The sequence below is a fragment of the Podarcis pityusensis genome (genome assembly GCF_964106645.2).
Source record: "Podarcis pityusensis genome assembly, chromosome: 9".
In the NCBI taxonomy this organism is placed as follows: Eukaryota; Metazoa; Chordata; class Lepidosauria; order Squamata; family Lacertidae; genus Podarcis; species Podarcis pityusensis.
In genome coordinates this window covers 1,802,301-1,823,355 of record NC_138034.1, presented here as the reverse complement: position 1 = coordinate 1,823,355, position 21,055 = coordinate 1,802,301, and the positions used below count along the sequence as shown (strand labels likewise).

The window sequence follows — 21,055 nt, the reverse complement described above, 5'->3', positions numbered from 1 at the left end:
AAATCAAAACTAGAAACAGAACTGTTAGAACCCAAAACTAAGATTTTGTCAAAGATGTATAACCTGCTGTTGAAATGGAATACTCAGGATGAAAGGGTGAAATCTGCTATGATTAAGTGGGCACAAGATGTTGGACATAATATTATGTTTGCTGACTGGGAACAGTTGTGGACCACAGGTATGAAATTTACGGCATGTAATGCCCTAAGAGAGAATATTATGAAAATGATATATAGGTGGTACATGACACCAGTCAAGCTTGCAAAAATTTATCATTTGCCCGATAATAAATGTTGGAAATGTAAAGAAAACGAAGGTACATTCTTTCACCTTTGGTGGACGTGCCCAAGGATTGAGGCTTTCTGGGAGATGATCTATAATGAACTGAAAAAGGTATTTAAATATACCTTTTTGAAGAAACCAGAGGCCTTTCTCCTGGGCATAGTCGGCCAATTGGTGCCAAAGAAGGATAGAACTTTTTTTATGTATGCCACAACAGCAGCAAGAATACTCATTGCAAAGTATTGGAAGACACAAGATCTACCCACCTTGGAAGAATGGCAGATGAAGGTGATGGACTATATGGAATTGGCGGAAATGACTGGCAGAATCCGAGACCAGGGAGAAGAGTCGATGGAAGAAGATTGGGAAAAGTTTAAAGATTATTTACAGAAATATTGCAAAATTAATGAGTGTTAGAATGATGTTGGATTGAAACTAAGTGGTCTTTAGCTGAAATGTTATAAGGGAATATGAAAAAATGGATTATTAATAGGTAAAAATTTAAAATTATAATACTTTACAATTAACAACTAGGATATACAAAGAGGGGAGGGATTTGCTGAACTAACAAATTGAACTGGAATACAAAAAAGGGAGGCGTGAGGAGGTCCGGGAAATAAGCAAATGAAGGATAAGTAATGGAAAGAATGAAGTGTTTTTAACTATTTTTCTTTTTGCATTTTTCTTTTTTTTTTCTATATTGTAATATTTTGAAAACCTTAATAAATATCTTATATATATAAAAAAAACCATAATGTTAAACTTCTCTCTTTTGCTCGCCATGTATTTCTTGGGGTGTGTGTGTATGTATGTATATATTCAAATTGTTTTACTTATTATAAAACTCCAAGGAGTAAATTTGATGTTATAAAGAAGGAAGCCAGCTTCCTTTCAGTTGAGCTGGCGAAAAATACACTGGGTGATGTGTCTGTTTTCCATCTAAAATTATATGGGGGAAGCCAACTTATGACTACGACCCACCCAGACACTGTTTATACTGAGCCATCAATCTTCCATAATTACCACCAGCAAGTGAATGAGAGGAGCGATAGCTATCTCTGGAGAAAGGGAACAATGTGTAATTAAGATATTAAACAGGAAACGAAAGAATGTGAATTCAGGCTGAATCTCAATAGTGCCACCTACAGGATTGATTACTGAAATATTGGGGGACTTGCAGGTAAATCAACTACAATATATTCATATACAGTCTACTGTGTGTTAATCTCACTGCAATGGGGGAATCATATAAATATTAAATGTTGTTTAATGAATAATTTATTTCAGAGTTATTCTTTAATTAGAGCACTTTAAGATTTCTTATTTTAGAGCTTCCTCTATTCTGAGAGCTTCTGGTTTTATTGGATTTCAGTGGTTTACACTGCCATAATATTCTTGTTTTTAAAGCAGTTTTGACCATATAGGGTATATATAAAATTAAATTATGATTAATCTTCTGCAAACAAACAAGATTAGAGAGTTTTAAACAGCCAATTTTAAAAATGACAATTGCTCAAAGGGTTAGTTAAGTTAGCCTGTTACAGTCAATACAAAGAGCAAACTGGAATCCAAAGGCAACTTAAAGAATAAGGAAACTATCCTAAGCTCTCAGGAAGGGTGGTTAAAGGTTCGTGTGGAACCTGCAGATTTGTTATTTCATTTCAGTTTTAGAGCAATTTACAAAAATAACTTATACTATAGATAAACAATCAAACCAAAAACCTGTAATAACAAATAAAACAATAAACTTTTCTGAAAAGCAAAAACACGAACATTTTGATAAGTTTTTCAGAGTCAAGGATCCCTTCTGTCTCATCCTCCCTTCTTGCCCAAGCAGACCGATTTACGATACGTCACTCTGACCCCGCCCCCACTAACAAGTCCACCTTACACACAAACACACCATCCACCCAATTGCTCCAACACCTCCCTTTCAACCACTATCATCCACTCCACTGAAAACTTACTGCAAAAGACAGCCGGAGACCATGAAAGCACCCACCAACAGAACCATATGAAAATACATTGCAGCTGATTAGGCTCCCTCTCAGTGTACTGAGAAGGTCTGCAGCCACAGGCCTTCCCCAATGTGGCTGTGGAAATCAGTGCTGCTGCCACTGACCCACTGGTGCTCCCCTGAATGCAGTGGGTCCAGGGAGGTTATGGATCTACAGGATCATCCCCACCACAAACAGGCCCTGGAGTCAATGATTTAATTTTCCTCTCAATGCCGTCAAGGGGAAATACATTATTGGGGGGGGGGGGAGGAAGACAAAAATAGAAAAAGCCACTCCAATCACACCCTCAACTCTGGCCACAGCTCACCAGCAAGGCCCTGGATGGGGCAGTGGTTTCACCACAGATCCCAACCGCAATGGAAATGAATGTTCTCTAGCACATAAGCGTTCAGAACCTAAAGTCTGGAGTGGCAGATGATGAAATGGGCTCTAGTCTATGAAAGCTTAGACCACAGTATATCTGCCTACTCATAAAGAACAGAGCAACAAGATTCAAGAGTCCTGCACTACTTTGAGGATTATAAGTAACAACCAAGCATCATCCATGCATGTACTGCACTACCAGAAGAGCTTACCTTGCATTCTACTACACTCTGATCTGATTCACAGGTGACATAGATTTCATCAACTGCACGTCTTAAGTTGTCAAAAAGGAAGGCCCAGTATCGTGCTCGCAGATCCACTTTCCGAGGCTGTCTTGTTTTAGTTGGGCTTTTATCAAAGTTTTTTTCTCCAGCTGCTGATGTTATTTTGCATTCTGATGTGGTACTCTGCAAAGAAGGGGCACAACTTGAAATGCAAAATCCAGCAAGTGTGGCCAACAGTTGGCGATTCACAGGACATGCATTTTGCTTCAGCCCAAACACTTTTAAAACAAAGCACTGAAAGTATTCAAATATAATCAGTGCTTTTTTTCTTTTAAAAATGTTTAGGGGTACTCTCATTTTGACTCAAGAAAATCACCATTTTATAGTTCAGAATGGGAACAATAAATATAGTAAATGGACAAAAGTACAAAGATTCACAAAATGTTTAGGCGTATGCGTCCCCCTGCATCCCCCCAGAAAAAAAGCACTGAATATAATGTTTCCAAGACTCCACAGATAAGCTTCCTGCTGGATTCCAGCTCCCATCACCCCGACCACTGGCCATAAGTCTGTGGTGGGAGGGCCTGGAATCCAACAACATGGGGGGGGGGCTCAAGGGTTTGAAGGATGGGGAGGAAGCCCTCTGCTCATGCACTCCCTTGATCGCATAACATTTTGGCTTGATCAACTAGGAGCAAATTACCCCCTTCTCTCCCCCTACCTCTCTTCCCCCCCTTATACTGTATACAGCATCAAAGTCTCATATCAAATATAAATGATCTGTAAAAAGAACTCTGTGATCTGAAAGCAGAGGTGATGTTTGTACTTTTATAACCCAAGAAAATCTTCAATAAAAGCAATTAAAAAACAACAACAATAGGAGTAAATTGTGGTTTACAATCCTAGTTTGGAGGGCTCACTCAGATCATAGTTTGCTGATTTGAGCAAAGCAGCAAAGTACAGTTTGATGAAAGCAGGAAGTTATCCACTGAGCCACATTCATGGGACAGAAAGAGGGAGCATTTCAAGCACAGTGAAGGAACTTTTTAGTTCTTCTCATAGACATTGTGATAATGGCAAATGTTAAATTAACATTCACAGGTAGAATCTACAAAGCACTTATATTCAATAGAATTACAGTAATACTCTTTAATGTCTCTAGCTAGAGAATTCAATATATACCTACGAGGCATGTTCAGTTCTCTTGTCGTATTATGTGCCCTCTCCTATACATGTGCAAGGAGCTTCCCATCCATTCCCACAAAAAAGCCCTCTGTGCACATACAAGAGCATTTTGCTGTAGTGTCTACAAGCACAGCCTAGGAATCAGGGCAGCACAGGACACACTCTCCTCCATTCTTTGGCTAACATTCCTTCTTCCATGTTTGCTGGCCACCAAAGCTGCTCCTAAAATAGGGATGGAGAAGCTCTCTTTCTCCAGGTGCTGCTAGACAAGAACTTTCACCATCCCTGGCCACTGGCTGTGCAAGCTGTGGCCCATGGGAACTGAGGAACCACAGGTTTCTCATCCCTGTCCTGCAGAGTAGGTGTACAGCATTGGTGATCAACCAGCGCACCAGGGCACCCTGGGGAGACTTGAGGAATGTTCAAAGAAGCCCTGGGGGGCTGTCCTTTCATTCACTTTCAGCCCATATCTTCCTGTATCATCTCTCTTTCTCTCCAAGAGCCAGTGTGGTGTAGTGGTTAAGAGCAGTAGTCTCGTAATCTGGGGAACCGGGTTCGCGTCTCCACTCCTCCACATGCAGCTGCTGGGTGACCTTGGGCTAGTTACACTTCTCTGAAGTCTCTCAGCCCCACTGTTTGTTGTGGGGGAGGAAGGGAAAGGAGAATGTTAGCTGCTTTGAGACTCCTTCGGGTAGTGATAAAGCGGGATATCAAATCCAAACTCTTCTCCTCCTCCAAGGAACATTCAGGGGAGCTGGCAAGGGCAGAATGGGTTGGGGCAGAGTGGGGGAACCCCCACTTACGCACATCCTGTAACAAAACCCCAGGATGAGCTGGAACCCACAGGGGAGTCACAGGAATAAAGCGGTTGGTCAAGGGAGCGGTGGACTCTAAAAGGTTGAAAACCACTGATGTATAGTGTCTGGGCTGCAACCCTAAACACACCTACTAAGGGAGTAATCCTATTGAGCACAGTGGGACTTGCTTTTGGGCATGAATGCATTAGGACTGCTCTGTGAAATACCTTTAAATGAACTGTATAAGAGTTGTTGCTTTTAATATAAAACCTATGGAAATTAATCTTGCCTTTGCCAGTCAGCTCTGGTGTCAAAGTGACCGAACAGCCCCAAGAGAGAAAGTATTAAGTTTCCATTAGTGATATCTGACTATCATTTTACATCTATGCTTCTCCATTTTGTGTTTCATAAAGCCTCATTATTGAAGTGGAACAGTTGGGTATTTGTGTTAGTGTTGCCCTTTTTAATCTCCAGGCGGTTTGAAATATCAGTGTAATTTTCTGTCTCCCCCAGAGAGTGAGACAGACATTCATCACGTCTGGATGTTAGTTTCACCCTCCACTTGCTCTGACCAGAAGAATTTTCTATTTGCTGAGCATCTAAAATCTATTTCTTGTTAGCTCTTCAGCAATATTTTAGCATATCTGGTACAAAAAAAAAAAAGAATTGAAATGAGATGTGGCTATACTTAGGGATTTTCTCTTTCTTTCTTTTTCTTTTTTAAAAGAAATCTGTGGGAAACCAGACCTGCAAAATAAACCCTTAACGTTCAGGCTACAGATTGTCAGCAAAATAAATGCAATGTGTATGTTCTTGATATTTTTACAATATGGAAAAGAAAATTAAAACTTCATTTAGTAGTTATCAGATAAAGTGCCTGCCCTAAAATAAAAGTTGGAGACAAACAATTTAGGTTCATTAATTTCAATGTGTCTGCTCTGAGTAGGAGTTAGACAAATACTACCCTTTGTTTTTATCATTTTAACCATCAATACCACCTTTTTCTTTAAAATGAAAAATGGGGTCGTGACCACGCATAACTGCTCCACTTGGTTAGCTACATTACACTCACCATAGATGACACATACAAGGGATCTGACCAACACATGTGGCAACTGAGACGCACAGACAGGAGACATGTTCCAACTCACACAGAGCTCCAGGAAGTTATCAATGACTTGCAAACTTGCAGACAATATCTTCGGTTTCTTTCATGTGTTCATATCAAGCAGGCTTCTTCCTGCTAGTAAGTGGGACTGCAGACTAAGATTAAATGAAGAATTGGGGGCTGGGAGGTTAAGGAAAAGTTTATTTTAAATCCCACAGTATGAGTCATGACTTATCTGGGCTGCTGTTTCCACCTTCTGTGATGCAAAGCTTCTCATTGCCCAAGTCTATCACTTAGGAACTGCTGAAAAACTAGCCTCAAGGAGACACACAAGTCAACAAGGAGGTATTGCCTCCAAACCCCAGCGATCTTAGATGATGATGAGAGAAGAGCTGTTACTGGAGGCAGCATTGAGCCTGAGGCCTGCTTCCTGGTTGGCATCCCAGGGGCCTGTTAACATGTGCAGCACACACTTGTCTCTGTAAGCCTTGAACAGTTGCTCAGCTGGCAAGAACCCACCACATAGGATTAAGGGAAGAATAAAAGGGAGGTAAGGAACACAGAGAACACTTAGAAGGGCAGGTGCTAAAAACTATTTTTAGAAAATTAAGGGGTTGGGTTTCAAGATGATCGTTGACACATGCCTCTTTTCCCCACCCAAGGAGAACACCCGTAATTTCACAAAGCATGGTAGAATCAAGAGAACACTAGGCACTCAGTGATCATTATTTCACAGAAAGGACTATTTCTCACAAATGACAGATGAGACAACAATCCTGCATATTGCTTCAGACAGTGAAGGGAGGTCACATGATTAAATGGTCTTCAATACCTCAGGTCACATGAATTTATTATTTATTTACTTCATTTATCTCGAGGTGCCATATATGGTTCTCTCCCTCCTCCTTTAATCTCTGTGAGGTGGGTTAGACTGAGAGGCAGTGACTAGCCTAGGGTCACCTAGTAAGGCCAAGTGGGAATTTGAACCCTGGTCTTCCAGGTCCTAGTCCGACACTCTAACCACAATGCCATGTTGCTTAATATACTTTCTTGTTCCATACCTGTTACCTGCAGCTTTCTGGTAAAATGGAATAATAATAACAACAAAAATTATTTAAACCCCGCCCTGGTTTGTCTTATGGCTCATGTGAAGAGACTGCATGCACATTCATAAAGCTTCTTCATACCTCAGCTTAACTGGCATATGATCATCCAAACACAATGCCAGCAAACCAAACACTGAAATAAAACTGCTTTGTGGAAGGATGGGAATGGCTTAAGATATATTTTATCTCCAGTACAGTTGAACAAAACATTCCAAATGAAGCATTTAAGTTTTGTTTCAGAACACATTACTTTTCTAGGGTGGTATGAAGAGCAACCCAACAAGAAAACTTGCATGTACCTGTTTAGTAGTTTTATGAGTTCCCTGAGTTATTCTTTTGGATTTCCCTCCTACTTGCCATTTTTGTTTTCCTGTGAAAAGAAAACAGCATTTGAAGCAAGCAATAATTCCGTAATGCTTACATTGGATATGGTAAACCTGTGGTCCTCCAGATGTTGCTCGACTTTTTAAACTCCATCAGCTCCAACCAGAATGGACAGTGGTTAGTTAGGGTGCTGGAAATCAACATCCAACTTCACTGGCATTTATATGACCTTTTCATAAATCTAACAACTCTTGAGTTCCTTCATGCCTAGCAGATGGGTTGCATTTTTATCGGATTTTGGCAAAAATTAAAGGAGAAGAGGTGGGGGGGGGAGCTTAATGGTATGCATAGCTCACAACCCCAGGCTCTCTCCAATTTTAGTAAAATCATACTCTGTAAAAATGGCAACTATGTCAGATGTCAAGGAGAACATTCCACTCCATAATTAGAGCACTAATTTGGGGGTATACAGTTTTGCTGGTGCTCAACCTTTTCTTGCTTTTATAGTTCTAGCTGCATGCCTTATGGGGGGGACTGACAGGCATAATAAGAATACAGTACAAGCCCTGCTGGAGCAGACCAAAGGTCCATCTAGTTCAGTGGTTTCCAACTGGTGGTCCGCAGACCCAAGAGGATCTGCATAACCCACCCAGGCAGTCCATGGCACCATTCACACAACCAAAACTACCATAGAGATATAAACATTTTCAACCGTAGGGGGTCCATGGCTTGGCTTTTGTGAAACACGGGGACTGCAGTATTTAGCTAATTGGGAACCACTGGTCTAGTCCATTATCATCCTGTGTGACAGAGGCCACTCTCCAGATACATCAGAAGCAAGACGTGAATGTGGCAACCGTCTTCTCCTGCTGTTGCCTGCCACGCCCAGCAATTGGTGTCCAGAGGCTTACGACCTCTGAACATGGAAACAGTATACAGCTATTGACAGACTTTTCCTCCATGACTTCATCTAATCCCCCTTTAAGCCATCTAAAACAGTGACCACAACTAAATCATGTGATGGCGAATTCCATTAAGTTAAAGTACACCACATTTGAACTTTCCTTTGCCTGTCCTGAAAAGAATGCCAATCTGTTTCACTGGCATAATTACTTGCTGAACATAAATATGATCCATGGTTAATGCATACCATCATCCTCTTTGCTTTCCAAGGGCACACTCCATGCAATCAGGTTCCTTGCTGTGCGCCCCTCTTCAGCCACAATTTTTCTAACCTTGTCATGACTATTTGAACGCTGGAAGGAAGCCTGAAAAGAGAGGGAAATTGTTTCACTAACAGCACAATAATCCTATCCAAACTACACCTTATTCAATGAGGATTACTTTAAAGGGCATAGGATTGCAGTCATTGGATTGGGTTGGTTCCAATTCAATGCTAAACCATGGTTTGAGCTAACCTTCCTTTACTCAAGTGGTGATTCATGCTCCAGCTGTATAAGAAAAAATACTGTTTATGCCTTCCCTAAGAGTACCTAGATGCTATCCTAAACTGCAGCCTCCATGGACTGAGCAATGTCCCAAGGCATGGTTTGTCAGTTAAGACACTTTATCAAAAACCACAATGTGCCCACACTGGGGTTTGCAAATTAGCTTTAAAGCATTATTTTATATCCTGATTTATCAGCCATTGGCAAATCATAGTTTACTGTTACTTCTGAACCATCTCTTAAGTCTTCGGTCACTAATATATTTTTTCTGATCAATAAAAAAACCACACACAAAAGTTTTATATAACTGTTATTTTATACACCAGCCACAAAGATCTACAATGGGTGGCTAACCTGTGGCCCTACAGATGTTACTAGACTCCAATTCTAATCAGTTCCAGCCAGCATAGCCAATGGTCAGAGAAGCTATGAGAGCTATAGTCTAAAATATTAATTAACAAGTTAATAATTAAGCTCAAGCAAATACATTCAGATACGTGTAATGACGCAGTTGCACATATAAAACCCCTCAGCAAGAGACTTTTCCAAGCAATAATGGATGGGGTGAAATGCAGAATACGAAGAGGACATACTGCGCTATGTTGATAATTTTTATATTTTATTTCACCTCCAATCATTTTCTAGTGTCTTGATTTCAAAGACACAGTGTGCCATCTAGTGTCATGCAGAAGAACTCAAACAGGCATCTCTGAGCTGCTTCTTTCACAATGTTTTGCTTTCCCAAATTTTTGCAAAGGGTGGAACTGTCACTATTCACAATTCTGCACATTTTAGATATGCTTCTCAAGTTCCTTAACATGAACTGAACCATCTCCATCCAATATTTCTCCCCCAGAAGGACAGCATTGTAATAATTTGACAGTACTCTAAACACCAGACATCTTTGTTGCCCAGAGAAAGAACATTACAGTGGTGCCTCGCAAGACGAAATTAATTCGTTCCGCAAGTTTTTTCTTCTTGCGAGTTTTTCGTCTTGCGATGCACGGTTTCCCATAGGAATGCATTGAAAATCAATTAATGCGTTCCTAAGGAAACCGCCTTCAGACCAGGTCCGGGGACAGTCTGTCCCCCGACCTCTTCTGAAGGCTGGGGGGGGGGGACAAGGGCTTTTCTTCCCACCCCCAGCATTTTAAAAAACCCCGGGACAGCGGAGGACTTCTCCGCTGTCCAGGGCGATCTTAAAATGCTGGCGGGCGGCATTTTAAAATCGCCCGGGACAGCGGAGGACTTCTCCGCTGTCCGGGGCGATGTAAAAGCCCCTGGGAAGGCGGGCAGGGGGGGACAAAGACTTTTGCCCCCCGCCCGCCTTCAGAAGAGGTCCTGGACCTCTTCTGAAGGCGGGCAGGGGGCGAAAGTCTTTGGCCCCCCCGCCTGCCTTCAAAAGCCGTCCGGGAAGGTAGGCAGGGGGGAGCAAAGACTTTCGCCCCCCGCCCGCCTTCAGAAGAGGTCCTGGACCTCTTCTGAAGGCGGGCGGGGGGCGAAAGTCTTTGCCCCCCGTCTGCCTTCAAAAGCTCTCCCGGGAAGGCAGGCAGGGGGGAGCAAAGACTTTCACCCCCCGCCCGCCTTCAGAAGAGGTCCTGGACCTCTTCTGAAGGCGGGCGGGGGGCGAAAGTCTTTGCCCACCCCCGCCTGTCTTCAAAAGCCGTCCGGGACAGCGGAGAAAGGCGCTGCCTTTCTCCGCTCTCCCGGGAAGGCAGGCAGGGGGGAGCAAAGACTTTTGCCCCCCGCCAGCCTTCAGAAGAGGTCCTGGACCTCTTCTGAAGGCGGGCGGGGGGCGAAAGTCTTTGCTCCCCCCCGCCTGCCTTCAAAAGCCGTCCGCGATAGCGGGAAGCTCTTCCCTGCTATCCCGGACTGCTTTTAAAATGCTGGCGGTGGGGAGCAAAGCCTTTCGGCCCCCGCCGGCCTTCCTGGACCTCTTCTGAAGGCCGGAGGGGGGGAAAGGCTTTGCTCCCCACCACCAGCATTTAAAAGAGGTCCCCGGAGATTTCCCTATGGGCTTTCGTCTTGCGAAGCAAGCCCATAGGGAAATTCGTCTTGCGAAGCGCCTCCAAAACAGAAAACCCTTTCGTCTTGCGGGTTTTCCGTCTTGCGAGGCATTCGTCTTGCGGGGTACCACTGTACATAAATGCATTTGGTTGTGAAAGCAAAATAGGCACAAATAGGTTAGTGTAGTGCGACTGCTGGCTCCCAACAAACCACAATTTGTAAACAGGGAGCCAGTATTAAAAATATGTGAACCCTCTCCTCTGTTAAGATAACTATGTTTCCAGTGTTAAGATAACTTTCCAGTGCTAACTACGGTGCCATGCTATGAGTGCAACCTGACAAAACCATGGTTAACATAAGCCAATTCTCTTATAACCATGTTTCACAAACCCACTTCAAACAACTGGTGTCAATCTTTGGTTTGCAAGGAAACCATGGTTTGCCTTGGCACATATGAGACCACAGTTAAATACCAGTATGGAAAGGACAGGAATGAAACTGCACATATCAAGACCATCTCCTTAACTGAAAACTATGGTTTGTCAGGACCCAACATTAATTCTGCACCAGGTGAAATGATTCTGCAAAAGAATCAAAATCCTTAAGGCAAGCTCAAGGTGGGAGCTGGAAAGGCATTCACATGCTACTAAAACCAAGCTGGAACACTGCAGTTTGCTATATTGAAATTATACCTTATAAATCACACTCTTTTTAAAAAAGGTATAAGAAGGGACATTCTAGACTTTACACAATACAGTGCTGTGCAATATTAACCATTAATATCAGGGTTTTTTCTGCGACACCTAAAAACAAGACACTGTATGATATGTAACAAACTTGACAATGTGTAGAAACTGCTCCTAGGCTTACCATCTAGGCAAACAGAGAAATAAAGGAGGAGGTAAGGAAAGACAACTGAAGAAGCAAGTAGAATTGAGTTGGAAATTCTCAGGTGAGAACTTTAAGCTTGAAATTTCTGGGGAGGAAGAGAGTGGATTTGTTTATCTTCTTGGAAGGATAGAACTCGGGGGAAATTTGACAAGACAGGGTTTTTAAAAAACAGCTTGACTGAGGCAAGGGCAGCTGCCCACTTCTAAGCCAAGCAGTCTAAAGGAGCAGAGGAGGAACAAGCTGTATTGGCGCCTTGACAATGCAGCTTGTTTCTCCCTCTTTGCTGGTATGAGGACTGAGTGGGATGGCGGCTTCACTCGGCAGTATGTTGTGGGTGAAACCGCAGCCGCTCCTGAGTCCCCCTGCCTCCAGGACTTGGCTGCAGCTTGTTTCTCCCTTGGTGTGCTGGGAGCTGGTGACAGAGGGACTCAGGGGAGGTGGCGGTTTCACTCGCGACATACCGCCGAGTGAAGCCGCCATCGCGGTCCGCCCCTCATACTGGTCCTGGGTAATATATCAATACATTGCCCAGGCCTACTGGCTACTGTGTTGGTAGTCGTTATGGGTCATAGAATCAACTTAACATATTTTTCGCTGTATAAGACACACTTTTTCCCTCCTAAAAAGTAAGGGGAAATGTGTGTGCGTCTTATGGAGCGAATGCAGGCTGCGCAGCTATCCCAGAAGCCAGAACAGCAAGAGAGATCGCTGCGCAGCGCTCCCTCTCACTGTTCTAGCTTCTGGCTTAGCCGCACAAAGCCTCTTCAGGGCAGGGGGAGCCTTCATTCCGCTGCCCTGAAGATTTTTCTTTTAACACTATTTTTGCTATGCAGGGTGGAAGGAACAGAGAGCCTCTCAGTCACTGCTAATTGCAACACCACCACCCAGAACACCCCAGACATATTCTGGGAAGGATAAAGACAGTTGCCACAAAAAAGGCAGCTGCTGCTGCTGCTACAGGCTGCCATCTCCCCACTCTTTCCTGAATGCATTACACAACTTAAGGGGCATTTGGGGTGGGGGTGGATGGGACAGAAAACGCTGATTGCAAGATGGCAGCACAACTGTGAGTTGTGCTGTTATCTCCGCTGCTACTGCAATCAGCAGCCCAAAAGCAGGAGGAGGAATAAAAGATCCACCGCCGCTACCGCCTTGGCTGTAAGCCCTCCAAGCAATACAACAACAAAAAAAGCTGATCACTTGGCACACCACCCATCTCAGTTAAAAGCGCAGTGAGTTAGAGAAGGGGTGGTAAAATAGATATGTCCAGGTCACAGTTCCTCAACCTGGTGCCCTGCATGTTTTTCTGGGCTGCAACTCCACCTCATCTCTTACCACTGACCACCAGGGATTATTGGGGTTGGAGTGCAGTAGCAACTGCAAGGCACCAGGTGAGGAAAGACTGCTTTCGTCACTTCTGAAGGAAGTCGAGGGACTGAAGAATTGAATATTTGGTGGCAAGGAGTTCCACAGATAAAAGGAGGTCAAAGAAAACAGACAGAGGCATGAGGCAGCAGATGACAGTGCATAGTAAGTCACACAAGAAGCCCCAAACCAGTTCAACCCATGAACCAGGCACTTGAGAATACAGCAGGCAATAATTCCAATGATCAGCATAGGAACTGAGGCAAAGTTTGTCTGCTCTTTGCCTAACTTTGCCCACATGAGACTAAGGGATAGTTAGAATTGTTCATGCATTGAGGAAAAACATATTGTGTGAACTAGCTGCAATTTCTATCTGAGACAGGGAGTGGGTGTCTTCCAGAGACTGCTGAACTTGATGGGTAAGGACTTTGCCTCGATCTCCCCATCATTTTGTTGATAAAAGACAGATCTGTGAGGGACTGGAAAGGATCCATTCTTCACAATGCTTTCAAAAAGCCTTTCAAATATAAACAGTGTGATTCCTGTTGTTTATAAAACTGTGGCAAATGGCCACACCAGATTTTAAGATGCATTAAAATACTTGTTGTGACATGTTCTTTATTATGTATTTTGTATTCTCATTTTGTATTTTTCTGTTGTGAACCGGCCTGGGATCTTTGGATGAAGGGTGGTGTAATGGTTCTAGGGGTTGCTCGTGCGTAAGCCGGTGCAAACACCTGGCTGGGTTGCCTGAGTGAACCTTTTCTGTCCGGACAGCCACTCACCCGTGGCTGTCTCAATCGCTGGCAGAATCCGTCAGTGGGCGTTTCTTAAACTTCTTCCAGCAAAGAAGCTCTTTGACGCCTAGTTTCCTCCTACTCTCTCTGCGCGGAAGCCTTCTGCGCAAGGAGGGCATAGGCAGCGGAGGACCCCTACTCTCCCCGCTGGTCCCCGGCAAGGAGTCATGGGACCGCCTCGCCGCTTCCCCCATCTGCCCCCCTTCTCCACTGGTGCTACGCTGATTCTCTTCCCCAGAAGATGGGCTGCCTCTCCCAATCCCTGGACACTCTCTGGAATCCCTCTGGATTTTGCTCTCTCCCTCCGGCACTGATGGCAGTTCCCTGACAGGTGGTATACAAATTTAAATAAATAAATAAAGGCAATTTCTTAGGCAAACGTTGGTTCTCTTTTCATAAACAGCAATTTTCAAAATCTCTATGGTAATATATATGTGCTTTTGTCATAAGAAAAAAACTTTCCTCACCAGAGACATGGCTACAGCACTTTCAAACAGAACATCTCATGAATAAAAACAATAAATTTACTAGACCACTAACTGCATTTGAAGGTTTATGTGAAGAGGTTAATTCAGTGAGGAGGGCACTGTTTTTGCAGCTAACAACAACCAAAAATGTAATAAAACCATCATGAACAGTTTAAAACTAGAAACGTTCACAGTATATGTGTGTGTAGAGCAGCTAAACATTGCCCATCCCTAAAAGAAAGGACATAATATGCATCACTGGTGGGGAAAATTTGATGAAGAAGTTTTAGGATTTGGTGCAAGCTAGCATAAAAGATATAAAATTAAAGTTATGACCTTTTAACAACACAACTAGGTTATAGCAATGCTTCTATAAGAAATGAATTCCGAATTTGTTTAACAGTTGCCTGATTCCTAATAGTGCAAAATGTGAAAATCCATCAAAACATAGAAAGGGACTGGGTTAGAAAGAAAGAAAAAGGATTAGTAGTGATCAGTTAACACAGCAAAGAAGGATTCAGCAGCAGGGGAAGAAATCAAATTATAGAATCACAGAATGGTATAGTTTGAAGGCACCTCAAGGGGCATCTAGTCCAACCCACTTCAATGTAGGAATCACAACTAAAGAATTCCTGGTAGAAGGCCATCCAACCTCTGCTTAAAAACCTTCAGTGAAGAACAGTCCACCACCTTCCAGTTTCATGGAAGACTGGTAACTATTACCCACATATGTGGAAACTAAAACTGTGAACTAGGACAAGCCAAACAAGTTAAGATCCTAAAATATGGCCATAGTAGACATACAACTTACCATCATGTTATAACTGTCTTCTACATCAACCGGTTCATTTATCACATTTTTTGCTGACCCCATGAAGTCATCATAGCTGTTTAATATAAAAGAGAAACATTTAATATTCAAGTCACAAGCATCAGGAATTCCTAAAGTTGCAAAGTCAACTAACATTTACACCCAGGCACCAAATTCAATTATACTGCTAGTGGACCACAGTTTGCTGGCCTAGCAGATAATTCCTTAGACTAGTCACACTGACCGCCATGCTAGCAAGACTATGGTATTAGACTAACAATGATGGGGCACTACGCTGCTGTTACAGAGACAAACATGAATGAACAATGCATTTTATTCATTAACAACCAGAGTAATCACCACTAGAAAACTACAACTTGGGGAAGCATAGATATAAGAAGATTGCAATCAAATAAGCATCATGTTTCAATTCTTACATTTAAAATATCCATGACAATGTCCCACATTCATAACACTGCCCTAAGCCACCTTTAGGTAAAGGTAAAGGGACCCCTGACTGTTAGCTCCAGTCGTGGCTGACTCTGGGGTTGCGGCGCTCATCTCGCTTTATTGGCCAAGGGAACCGGCGTACAGCTTCCGGGTCATGTGGCCAGCATGACTAAGCCGCTTCTGGCGAATCAGAGGAGCACAGAAACGCCGTTTACCTTCCCGCCGGAGCGGTACCTATTTATCTACTTGCACTTCGACGTGCTTTCGAACTGCTAGGTTGGCAGGAGCAGGGACCGAGCAACGGGAGCTCACCCCGTCGCGGGGATTCGAACCGCCGACCTTCTGATTGGCAAGTCCTAGGCTCAGTGGTTTAACCCACAGCGCCACCCGTGTCCCTTATAAGCCACCTTTAAACCAGGATTAATACTGTCATGTCTTGAGAACAAACCACTCTATTCTTCTCACATTTTAGTTGCTTCTATAACTGAACAGGATTTAAAAATATTTCTCCTTGCATGGTATGATTTTATCGGAAGAAACTCCTAATATGCAAATAGACAACCAAGGATAAATCAAGAGGTAGTAGCTATCTGTATGAAAGGTAAGAGGAGGACCTTCAATTCTACTAATGGGAAAAGATCATCAATTGTGGTGGTGCTGAGTACAACATACCTAGCAATACCCTTAAACAAACTAGTCACCTCAACTCTTTATTATAATCATTATTTTGCTTTACATCTTATTGTTTCTATTTCCCACACCCTCATGACATTAGGCCTAAGTCATCCCTTCTGGAATAAGTGGGATTTACCAAACTTTTCCAACTCTTTTCTCTTAGGGACTGTTGTTGATTCCAGAATGGATACAACAATGAGATCTATTGTTGAATTTAATTTATGCTAATTTACATTTCTGAAAACTTAATGTATAAAACAAAACAACATGGGTCAACGTGGGTCAAGGATGCTGCTAAAACGTCAGGTTTTCAAAACTGCAACTGCAATAAGCACTGGGTTGTGTACAAAAATCCTACACCAAATGTAAATTGCTGTTTTGCTGCTGACTACCATTATTTCCTTGGCACACTCCAAAACAGTAAGATTGCTTTATCTTGGACTTTTCTTGGTGCAAAAACACACAACAAAATGGAAAGCAAAACACTAAATCCTAGTTCCATAGAAGCAACAAAACACCTCATTTTGCTCAAGAGAGATATATTTGAATCATTCAACTTGGTGCAACAGACGGAACCATACAAGCAAACACAAATTTGGCCTTCATTTTTTTTTCATTTTTCCTCCAATGAACCGAAGAGGACACATAGCTGCTCAATTCACAACGTGCATCAGACGAAACAGGCTTTTGCCTATGAAAGCACATGCCATGGAGCAGCTCAAACATGAGGCAGGAGAAGCCCACTGGGGAGGGGGCAGCCAAGAATGAGAGCATGTCCAGAATTTGACACACTGATTGCAGCCGTCACAGCTTTATCCCATTATCCCTCCTCTGGTGGAAAGGAGCTAAGGTGGCACTATTACCTGAAAGCACCACACTAGAAAACCCGCATCATCTTTCAGACTCTTTTTGGCCAACAGTCTTCAATACTAGCATCACAGTGCCAATCTACAATAAAACAGCAACTCAGAAAGGATATTGTTGAGCTGGAAAGCACTGAGAAAGGGGCAGCCAAAATAACCAAGGAGCTAGAACAACTCCCCTATGTGGAAAGGTTACTACTGGGGCTTTTTAGCTGAGAGAAAAGATCAGTTAGTCCTTTTTCACACAGCGCATAGTTAAACTATGGCATCACTACCACAGGATAAAGTGTTGGCCACAAACTTTGATGGCTTTAAGATGGGGTTAGACAGATTTCTGGAGGATAAAGCTATCAATGACTACTACCCAGGATGGCCGTGTACTACCTCCAGTATTGGAAGTGGCATGCCTCTGGGTATCAGTTGTTGGGAATCACAAGTCAGGAGAGTGGTCTTCCACTCAGGTCTGTCTTTCTTCCACAACCTTTATATATAGCTTTATTGTAATAAAATGTCTAAGCAGTTTACAAAAATCAACTTGATGCTGAACTAGATGGGCCTCTGGGGTCTCCAGCAGGGGTCTCCTAACATTCTTAAGATGCTGCCAGACTCTCAGATTAGCCAGGGTCTCCAATCACAAACAAACAACCACACTCTAGGCCAACCCCAACCTCTCTCACCACCAAAGGAACACAAGTGAACAACACAAGCACGCTGACACCAAACTCTACATACATTAAGCATAATAGAAACACCGCTACCCGACCCCACCCCCATCCACCTCCCCTCCCTCCACCCCCCTTTCTTTTTTTTCCTTTTTTTTCTTTTCTTCTCCCCCTAATGCCTCAACAAATGAAACGGATTTGTAAAAATGTTACATAGAAAAAAAACATACAAGGCATTACACTTAAAAAAAAAAGAAAAAAAAGAACTGGATAATCTAGGAAGCTGCAGAAGCGCCTCCCAGGATAATCTTCCCCCGGACGAGACAGAAGAGAGAGTGGCAATGCAGGTGCATCAAGTGGAAGGCTGAGCTGCAGAAGGTGACAAGGCATGGGAGCAAGGAGACAGGGCCTGTGACCACTGCTAAAACATGCAAGGAGCAAGGGGAGGGGCTGACGGGGTGGGAGGCGGAAGAGGCTGACCAAGATGTATGAGGGAGGGTGCCGTGCAACAAAACATCTAATGCCTCCCTAGTCATGCCATGATGAACTAAGACAAACTTTAAAGTGCCACAGCACTGTCTATAGGAGGAAGAGGAAAAGTGCTGTTCATACCATGAAAGGCAAAGTTATGTCCGTTATGGGACTTTTAGTCCGGATAAAGTGTGCAGCCACTTTTGGAGAAAGAAAGAAAATATATACATATCAAGTTATGGAATGAAAACATTTAGTGTGTTCCCAACCCACCCCCTCAGGTAGGCATTGCTTATGTGCAAAGAATCAGTAGTGCCTCAATAACAATAACAAAGGTATTAGCATTTTTTTAAAAAAGAAAGGGGAGTGTGCAGAACAGTATTCCTCAGCAACTCAATTATCCTGGCTTCAACCACCACCTTCAGCACCTTTCCTCGAGCAGCAACTGAGTCTGAAAGTACCAGAGGCCGCTGGAAGAATCAGTCCAAAAATCACACAACCATTTCAAGCACTTTAATGATCACTCTGGAATCTCCTTCTGCTTCAGTTAATGCACATTTATCACGATTCACAAATTACACTTCCCCCATTTTAGCTGGAGAGGTTGTGGTGATATGTAATGCAAGGAAACGGTTCCATACTTGTCTACCTAGGATAATGAACATACTGTTCTGCAGCTGGTAAGAAATGCAATCCCATGATGGCATGTTTGGTGACGGTGTAACAAGGCATAAGCTCCTTTTCTGTGTTACCTACTCTCCCTCCAGTTGCTTCATCATTCCTTTTTTCAATAAAATTGGCAGGCAGGACTGCGGAGGGAGGAGATGTACCTTTTATCAGTACAGGTTTCCCTTCTGGAGGAAATTTACAAAACCCTTACCAATTTCACCAAGGCCTTAAGTGTGTTTCTTTTGAAAACACTGTTTATTAAGGGGACAACTACATGGACCAGAAATGGAAACGTGTATACACTTTTTTTGATTAAAAAGAATGACATGGCTTTCACTCAGCTGTGACCATTTAATGAAAAATCACAGAGTGTGGGAAGGTGAGTGAAACGTTTGTTCACATACACTCTGGAACATAGAAAAGCAGGAGGAACTGGGTAAAGGAGGCATGTCATGGCTATCAACCAGAACCAAAGTCCTATTGTTCCTCGGTCATTTTTGCTTCCACAGACTTACAAGGCTGCCCCTCTGAAATATGCCCCTATTGCTTATGACACCCCCGGCATTCATCCAAGAAGCCCACTGCGCCTTAAAAGCACGACGTGCCTGTCATGTCTTAACCGTCCACAACTGGATGAACCAGGGGTCAGCAACCTTTTTCAGCTGTGGGCCGGTCCACCGTCCCTCAGACCATGTGGTGAGATGGACTGTATTTTTTTGGGGGGGGGGGGATGAACGAATTCCTACGTCCCACAAATAAGCCAGAGATGCATTTTAAATAAAAGCACACATTCTACTCATGTAAAAACACGCTGATTCCCGGACCGTCCGCGGGTCGGAATGAGAAGGCGATGGGGCTGCCTGGGGCCCCCGGGCCTTAGGTTGCCTACCCCTGGGATAGACCGTGTCCGCAATGCTCTTCGGTGAGTGTTTAAGGCGCCCGAGGGCGACCCCTCCTCCCGGCCTCGACACCTGCGCTTGAGCCCCTGGTGCTCGTGCCACACGCAGCGGCGAAGGGGCTCCCCGGCCTCTCCGGGAGGCGGCCCTGAGGGCAGCGGGGTTTGGCTGCCACCACTATTCCTTCTTCGTTTTCCGAAGGGAGACGGGGAAGGCAAGGCAGGAGTCCTCCTCCTCCTCCTCCTCCTCCGCCCGCCTCTGGGCCTCAGCTGCCGGGCTGAGGAGGCGGGCGAGGCCCAGAGGCGCAGCCCTCCCGGGGCGGCCCGGCAGAGGGACCGGCGCGCCGCCATCTTGCTTCCCGCCCCTCCGACTCCGCCCGCCCCTGCGGCGCCGCGGGGCCACTTACACGCGCCTCCTCGCCGCGCCGTTCCGCCTGCGTGCGTCCCGCCGCTGTGACGTCATCTCGTCCCGCCGGTTGCCGGTGCGGCGACGAAAGGCGCTCGCGGGGCAAGCGCCTGCCCCTCCCCCCGGCTCGAGGGGAGCCGACTGAGCGTGCGCGGCGAGCTCTGCGCGTGCTCCGTGGGGCTGCCGAAGCCGCCTCGAACTTTGCTTTCCCGCTCTCCTTTGCCCACTTCTGCCCCCACGGAGCGTGCGCGGCTGGTTTTCCGGGCATGCGCGGCAGCGTCGCCCGAAGGCGCGCGCCCGCCACTTCGCCGCACGAGGGAGAAGGAGGCGCGAGAAGCCGGCGGGGAAGCCGGGGCTGGGGCCCGGGGCCGAGCTCTCCTCCCTCGCCGCTCCGGGCCAAGGGCTGGCGGGGCGAGCTGCTGCCCGGAGGAGCGCCAGGATGAGGCGCCGGCCTCTGGGTGCCCCGGGACCCTCCCTCGCGGGGCCGCCCTTCGACTGCGCAGGCAGGCCAGGCCTCTTCCAAAGCTGTCCCAGCCTCTTGCGGGAGCGACTTCCCACAGCCCGCGCTGCGTGAATCGGGGGTCTCTGCCCATTAACAGAGGGCTCTTGAAAGCCAGTGCGGTGTAGTGGTTAAGAGCGGTGGACTCGTAATCTGGGGAACCGGGTTCGATTCCCCGCTCCTCCACCTGCAGCTGCTGGGTGACCTTGGGCCAGTCACGCTTCTCTGAAGTCTCTCAGCCCCACTCACCTCACAGAGTGTTTGTTGTGGGG

The 21,055-nt window shown here is 44.8% G+C and overlaps 1 protein-coding gene across 8 annotated transcripts in view; it reads right to left on the bottom strand.

The window, feature by feature from the left end:
* Nucleotides 1-20,437, bottom strand: part of SCAPER (S-phase cyclin A associated protein in the ER) — a 227,172-nt gene extending 206,735 nt beyond the window's left edge. For 4 of the 8 annotated variants that reach the window (XM_081021500.1, XM_081021502.1, XM_081021501.1 and 1 more), the window contains exons 1-5: nt 20,286-20,436; nt 15,194-15,269; nt 8,558-8,675; nt 7,383-7,453; nt 2,876-3,070 (exon numbers count right to left, since the gene is read on the bottom strand). In XM_081021500.1, the coding sequence (XP_080877626.1) occupies nt 2,876-3,070; nt 7,383-7,453; nt 8,558-8,675; nt 15,194-15,269; nt 20,286-20,341 (516 nt within the window). In that variant the 5' untranslated portion in view covers nt 20,342-20,436. Of the gene's footprint in view, nt 1-2,875; nt 3,071-7,382; nt 7,454-8,557; nt 8,676-15,193; nt 15,270-18,455; nt 18,515-19,872; nt 19,986-20,285 lie in introns of those variants that run through there. The other 4 variants (XM_081021504.1, XM_081021505.1, XM_081021507.1 and 1 more) reach the window with 4 other exon arrangements.
* Nucleotides 20,438-21,055: the final 618 nt, after the last annotated feature.